This window comes from Anoplolepis gracilipes, chromosome 4, assembly GCF_047496725.1.
Source record: "Anoplolepis gracilipes chromosome 4, ASM4749672v1, whole genome shotgun sequence".
Taxonomy (NCBI): domain Eukaryota; kingdom Metazoa; phylum Arthropoda; class Insecta; order Hymenoptera; family Formicidae; genus Anoplolepis; species Anoplolepis gracilipes.
The window spans coordinates 7,494,857-7,502,963 of NC_132973.1; the positions used below are offsets into that span (position 1 = coordinate 7,494,857).

Sequence of the window (8,107 nt, forward strand, 5' to 3'; positions counted from 1 at the left end):
ATTTATGACTCAAGTCAATATTATCCCCTTGGAAAAATATCCTTTTTTATATTTTAGAATTTATATTATATATATATATATTTCATAAGTAAAAACAAGAAGACCTATACGTATCGAAATACATATACACGAGGTTTACAGATATTTTGCGTGAGGAATTTGTTTATTTTTATATACAAAGCATTATCCTGAAGCAATAAGATAAGTGAAAACATAAAACTTTGAATGTCACATTTGCGTAAAATAAAATAAAAATGTTCTCACCAATTGTTGCTTTAATAAGCAATTTTTTAATTAATAACATTATAATTAAAAAATAAAAGACTGTTAACAACATATTTATTAGATAAAAAAATTTTCATGATTCCATTTAATGATGAATTTTCATTTAAAGATTATTTCTTTATATATTCTATATACTATAGCTACACTATCTCATATGTATTAAATTAGTGTTTATCATTCGACTAACATTTATCTCGGACAAATATGTTGTTCTTAGTATTTTTCAATGTCTATTTTTTGGTAAGTACACCAAGTAAAATATATGCCCTGTGCACGTTTCAATTTTCGCTGAAAAATTAAATTTCTAAGAAATTTACGTTAAGATTAGCATCCACGTATAGATGTTATTCGCCAAGTTGATAAGTTACTTGCTTGTAAATATTAAGAGCGTTATATTCAAAATATTTTTCAATATGTTTGGAAAAGTTGGCAAAAAAATAACAACAAAGTCTTAGAATAAAATATTCTCGCTTAAAAGCTTCCTTCTTACTAGTCGAAAATTTTCGAAGCAAACAACATCAAGAAAAATCATTCGAACACGATTCAAATAGTCACGAGCCACTTTGCACCTGCCAGTTGTTGAAGAAGCATGGCTTTCCTCAAGAACTTAAAAATTCAACCTATCGAAGGTGAACTGGCAATCGCGCTGTCCAAGTCGTATCCACTTCAAAAGCATGGTTTTGTCAAAGTCGGCGAGAAGAAATGGTTTTTGCCGTATAAGTGTGCCGAACAAGACAATATAAATAAAATACTTAACTTTGAAACTCGTCCCGATGACACATGGATCATTACCTATCCTAGATCAGGTATAGATATATTTTTCATTTTTACTTTAAAAAAATAATAATATTTAACATGCTCAAGGTTCTTATTATCGATTTCTTTACTTTTGCATATAATGTTCATATTTTTAATTTATAATTAAATCAGTTATTGCAAAAATAAGTTAGTTTTAAAAATTTTGTAAATAAAAACAATCTTAATTGTGATTATATGTTTTGTATCGATCAGGTACGACACTGGCACAGGAACTCACATGGTTGGTGGCGAATGATTTGAATTTTGACGAGGCGCGGCGAAGGCATTTAATAAAGAGATTCCCCTTTTTAGAGTACAGTATAATATTCATATAAAAATCACAAAGAGATAAATTTCACATTTTCTACATTTATCTATTTTTTTATAATTTTTTTATTTTGTTTAAGCTTTTCTAATCAACAAGACTTGAAATCTTTGTGTAAAATATTAAATCTAAACCTTTATTTGACACGCGAAGTTTACAGAAACGTAAATCATAAGTTTTTCATTTAAATGAAGAAAAAAAATTACGCGAAATAAATCATTTCTTTTTAAATTAGAAAACACTTTATCGTGAAAATAACTTTTTCCTTTTAGTTATTGTTTGATGTTAGAAGACGACATATTTGCGAACTATACTCTCGAAGAACAAAAAATATCGAAATATAGTGTCGAATTTGTGCAAAATCAGCCCTCACCGCGTTTCATCAAGAGTCATCTTCCTCTCGATTTATTGCCGACAGTCGTAAATAATGATTGCAAAGTAAGCGAGTGTTTGTGTTTGTGTGAATATGTGTGACAAAAAATTTAAAGTGATTCTTTTAACAAAAAGTTATTTTTACTCCTAGATCATCTATGTCGCGAGAAATGTTAAAAGTGTGGCAGTCTCGTGGTATTATTTCCAAAAGGACTTTAAATGGTATGAGGGAACCTTCGAACAAATGTGTGATGATTTCATGAACGATCATTGTAAGTTTTGCAAAGTCTCGATATCTTTAATATAATTTTTTATCTATTATCAATTGCTCATTCTTATTTATACTTCTTTCATAACTTCAGCGATGTGGGCTCCATATTGGGAGCATATAAAAACAGCTTGGGCAATTAGACACAAACCAAATGTTTTGTTTCTCTTCTATGAAGATTTGAGAAAAGTAAGATGAAGCGAGATTTTCCATAAGATTTACAAATATTAAAAAATCATAAATCTAAGAAGTTAAAATTTAAAGTATTAAAAAGAAAATCGGTATACATAATCAAAAATAATTAAGTATTGCGATTATTTTTTATACGAAACAATATTCAAAAATTTAATTTGGACCATTGTCCAGTAAGCTTCTCTGGTTTTATTCACTTAGCGATTCATTTAATAGTTTCTTTTATTTCATTTTACATCTCGGAAACTTGTCGTTTGATCACATTTCAATTATAAACAATAGAAATCCATATTAATAACAAAAATAATGCACCTTTGATAGCAAAGATATTACTAATTAATTATTTGAGAAATAAGGCTCTTTAACGTTTACATACACGAGATTTTAAAATCTGAGCGATTAAGAGCCGAAAGCGAAAGGTAGTGCGTTGATTTCGCAAAAATAATTTTTTTGCGAAACTGATAAGTGTACAGGGAACATATAATTTTTCTTGGTATATTTACCAAGATCTAATCATATTTAAATTCTCATTTTTCAGAATTCCACTCTGCACAAAATTGTTATAAAATTTTTAAAAAATGAGAAGTTAAATATAAATCAGGTCTTGGTATACACCAAAATAATATGTGCTCTGTGCACTTATCAATTTCGCAAAAAAATTATTTTTTGCGAAATTAACGCACTACCATCCATGTTCGGCTCTTAGTCACGCAGATTTTAAAGTCTCGTGTATGCAAAGATATTACTTTATATTTATATGGTTTAATGGTATATTACGATTATAAATTATCTTATTTATTTTATATAGAATTTAGTTGGAAATATTAAGAAAATCGCCACATTTTTCGGCAAAACGTACAATGAAGAGCAAATCGTAAAATTAGCGGAGCATTTAAATATTGAAAACTTTCGCAAGAATCCTATGGTGAACCGACCAATACCTGTTCGAAGAATAGATCCCAAAGTATTTATACGGGAAGGAAAGACGGACGGTTGGAAAGAGTTATTCACACCGGAACTTGAAAAGAGATTTAAGAAGTGGATCGTCGATAATTTAAAAGATACAGATTTGATTTTTAACCTATTTTATTGCTAATCAAAGCTCCTCGCTCCTTTGCCTTTTTTCTATCTCTTTATTTATTATTAAGGAGCTCATATTGAATTTTATACAGATTTGACTTTTCCCGATTAAATTTGTCGCACAAGATACTTTATAGTACTAACGATAATTCCACATATTATATATATTATTAAACAATGTACGCATATATATAAAATATGTAATTGATAGAAAATTTGTCATTTTTCTATTAAGTTCTGTTTTAAATATAATTGCTGATTTTTTTTATATATATTTTACATTTTTTTTATATTATCTTTTATTATGTATATATATTCGCTAATTTTTTAGTGTTTCGAAGAGAGAATGGAAAGGAACTTTTTCCTACATGAAAAAAGTAAATCGAAATTAGAGGGTTACTAATAAAAGTTACTTCACGCGGACTGTGTATATGTAATTTTATTTTGTAAATATCAATTGAATTATGTGACGGATTGCATAACTGTTTTCACTTTCACTGATATCAGGAAAGCTTATATTATATCAATTGTTGTTATAATAAATTGTTGTTATAATTTCGCATTTTTTCATTCTATATATTGCTTTCGCTACATGATAAAAGATTTTTCTCATTAAGAATCAAAGTGAAAATGTTGATTTTAGAGTTTTGATAGATTTCATTTTGTGCTACGTAGAACATACAACTGAATATCATTGCAGGTAAGTTTGCTAATAATGTGCATGTATATGTTAGGTTAACAGTTAAAATAGGTTATAACAGTTAGAATGATTAAAAAAGACTAATGAAAATTATTTATGACTCAAGTCAATATTATCCCTTTGGAAAAATATCCTTTTTCATATTTTAGAATTTATATTATATATATATATTTCATAAGTAAAAATAAGAAGACCTATACGTATCGAAATACATATACACGAGATTTACAGATATTTTGCGTGAGGAATTTTTTATATACAAAACATTATCCTGAAGCAATGAGATAAGTGAAAACATAAAACTTTGAATGTCACATTTGCATAAAATGAAAAAAAATGTGCTCACCAATTGTTGCTTTAATAAGCAATTTTTTAATTAATAACATTATAATTAAAAAATAAGAGACTGTTAACAATATATTTATTAGATAAAAAAATTTTCATGATTTCATTTGATGATGATGAATTTTCATTTAAAGATTATTTCTTTATATTCTCTATATACTATAACCACACTATCTCATATGTATTCAATTAGTGTTTATCATTTGACTAACATTTATCTCGGACAAAATTGTTGTTCTTAGTATTTTGCAATATCTATTTTTTGGTAAATACCCCAAGTAAAATATGTGCCCTGTGCACGTTTCAATTTTCGTGGAAACAATTTACGTTAAGATTAACATCCGCGTATAGGTGTTATTCGCCAAGTTGATAAATTGCTTGTTTGCAAATATTAAGAGCCTTATATTCAAAATATTTTTCAATATGTTTGAAAAATTTGGCAAAAAAATAACAACAAAGACTTAGTATTAAATACTATCGCTTAAAAGCTTCCTTCTTAATAGTCGAAAATATTCAAAACTAACAACATCAAGAAAAATCATTCGAACACGATTCAAATAGTCACTTTGCACCTGCCAATTGTTGAAGAAGCATGGCTTTCCTCAAGAACTTAAAAATTCAACCTATCGAAGGTGAATTGGCGATCGCGCTGTCCAAGTCGTATCCACTTCACAAGCATGGTTTTGTCAAAGTCGGAGAGAAGAAATGGTTTTTGCCGTATAAGTGTGCCGAACAAGACAATATAAATAAAATACTTAACTTCGGAACTCGTCCCGATGACACATGGATCATTACTTATCCTAGATCAGGTATAGATGTATTTTTTATCTTTACTTAAAAAAACAATAATGTTTAAGGTTCTTATTATCGATTCCTTTACTTTTGCATATAATTTTCATATTTTTAATTTATAATTACATCAGTTATTGCAAAAAAATGTTAGTTTTAATAATTTTGTTTTAATTAATAATTTTGTAAATAGAAACAATCTTAATTGTGATTATATGTTTTGTGTCGATCAGGTACGACACTGACACAGGAACTCACATGGTTGGTGGCGAATGATTTGAATTTTGACAAGGCGCGGCGAAGACATTTAATAGAGAGATTCCCCTTTTTAGAGTACAGTATAATATATACTCATATAAAAATCACGAAGAGATAAATTTCACATTTTCTACATTTATCTATTTTTTCATATTCTTTTTATTTCGCCCAAGTTTTTGTAATTCATAAGACTTGAAATATTTATGTAAAAATTAATATCTAGATCTTTATTTGATACGCGAAGTTTATAGAAACGTGAATCATACACTTTTCTTTTATATAAAGTAAGAAATTTACGTGAAATAAACCGTTTCTTTTTAAATTAGAAAACACTCTATCGTGAAAAAAACTTTCCTCTTTTAATATTTCGAATATAAAGCTCTTAATATTTGCAAACAAGCAACTATCAACTTGGCGAATGAGAGCAAGACGCGGTTATTAATGTGTCAATTTCTTAGAAATTAATTTTTTCGCGAAAATTGGAACGTGTACAGGGCACATATTTTACTTGGTGTATTTACCAAGAAATAGATTGTCATTTTTGAGAATTCTATAAACCCCTCTTTACCCCTAAAGAGTCATAGGCGAGAAAAATAAAGAGGAGTTTATAGAATTTTAAAAAAATGAGAATCTATTTCTTGCTTAATACACCAAGTAATATATGTGCTCTGTGCACATTTCAAAATTTACAAAAAAATTAATTTCTAAAAAATTTACGCATTAACGTCCGCGTCTGGTTGATAGTTGCTTGGTATCCTCTTTTAGTTTAGATTTAATAGTAGAAGACGACGTACTTGCGAACGACACTCCCGAAGAACAAAAAATATCGAAATATAGCATCGAGTTTGTGCAAAATCAGCCCTCACCGCGTTTCATCAAGAGTCATTTTCCTCTCGATTTATTGCCGACAGTCGTAAATAATGATTGCAAAGTAAGCGAGTGTTTGTGTATGTGTGACAAAAAATTTAAAGTGAATGTTTTAACAAAAAGTTATATTTACTCCTAGATCATCTATATCGCGAGAAATGTAAAAAGTGTGGCGGTCTCGTGGTATTATATCCAAAAGGACTTGAAACAGTATGAGGGAACCTTAGAACAAATGTGTGATGATTTCATGAACGGTCATTGTAAGTTTTGCAAAGTCTCGATTTCTTTAATATAATTTTTTATCTATTATCAATTGCTCATTCTTATTTATACTTCTTTCATAACTTCAGCAATGTGGGCTCCATATTGGGAGCATGTAAAAACAGCTTGGGCAATTAGACACAAACCAAATGTTTTGTTTCTCTTCTATGAAGATTTGAGAAAAGTAAGATGAAGCGAGATTTTCCATAAGATTTACAAATATTAAAAAATCATAAATCTATAAAGATAAAATTTAAAGTATTATAAAGGAAATCGGTGTACATAATCAATGGAAATAATTAAATATTGCGATCATTTTTTATACGAAACAATATTCAAAAATTTAATTTGAACCGTTGTCCAATAAGCTTCACTGTTTTTATTCACTTAGCGATTTATTTAATAGTTCTTTTATTTCATTTTACATCTTGAAAACTTGTCGTTTGATCACATTTCAATTATAAACAATAGAAATTCATATTAATAACAAAAATAATGCACCTTTGATAGCAAAGATATTACTAATTAATTATTTGAGAAATAAGGCTCTTTAACGTTTACATACACGAGATTTTAAAATCTGAGCGATTAAGAGCCGAAAGCGAAAGGTAGTGCGTTGATTTCGCAAAAATAATTTTTTTGCGAAACAGATAAGTGTACAGGGCACATATCTTTCTTGGTGTATTTACCAAGACCTAATCATATTTAAATTCTCATTTTTCAGAATTCCACTCTGCACAAAATTCTTATAAAATTTTTAAAAAATGAGAAGTTAAATATAAATCAGGTCTTGGTATACACCAAAATAATATGTGCTCTGTGCACTTATCAATTTCGCAAAAAAATTATTTTTTGCGAAATTAACGCACTACCATCCATGTTCGGCTCTTAGTCACGCAGATTTTAAAGTCTCGTGTATGCAAAGATATTACTTTATATTTATATGGTTTAATGGTATATTACGATTATAAATTATCTTATTTATTTTATATAGAATTTAGTTGGAAATATTAAGAAAATCGCCACATTTTTCGGCAAAACGTACAATGAAGAGCAAATCGTAAAATTAGCGGAGCATTTAAATATTGAAAACTTTCGCAAGAATCCTATGGTGAACCGACCAATACCTATTCCAAGAATAGATCCCAAAGTATTTATACGGGAAGGAAAGACGGACGGTTGGAAAGAGTTATTCACACCGGAACTTGAAAAGAGATTTAAGAAGTGGATCGTCGATAATTTAAAAGATACAGATTTGATTTTTAACCTATTTTATTGCTAATCAAAGCTCCTCGCTCCTTTGCCTTTTTTCTATCTCTTTATTTATTATTAAGGAGCTCATATTGAATTTTATACAGATTTGACTCTTCCCAATTAAATTTGTCGCACAAGATACTTTATAGTACTAACGATAATTCCACATATTATATATATTATTAAACAATGTACGCATATATATAAAATATGTAATTGATAGAAAATTTGTCATTTTTCTATTAAGTTCTGTTTTAAATATAATTGCTAATTTTTTAAATATATATTTTACATTTTTTTTATATTATCTTTT

At 28.1% G+C, this 8,107-nt stretch overlaps 1 protein-coding gene across 1 annotated transcript; it reads left to right on the forward strand.

Moving 5' to 3' along the window:
• Positions 1 to 723: 723 nt before the first annotated feature.
• Positions 724 to 8,076, forward strand: LOC140664493 (uncharacterized). Its single transcript, XM_072889636.1, has 13 exons — positions 724 to 1,091; positions 1,297 to 1,396; positions 1,681 to 1,846; positions 1,932 to 2,052; positions 2,143 to 2,237; positions 3,049 to 3,331; positions 3,975 to 4,020; positions 4,954 to 5,174; positions 5,388 to 5,487; positions 6,178 to 6,343; positions 6,419 to 6,539; positions 6,630 to 6,724; positions 7,535 to 8,076. Exons 1-13 carry the CDS (start codon positions 875 to 877, stop codon positions 7,820 to 7,822), a joined length of 2,019 nt encoding a protein of 672 aa, XP_072745737.1. The 5' UTR covers positions 724 to 874; the 3' UTR covers positions 7,823 to 8,076.
• Positions 8,077 to 8,107: the final 31 nt, after the last annotated feature.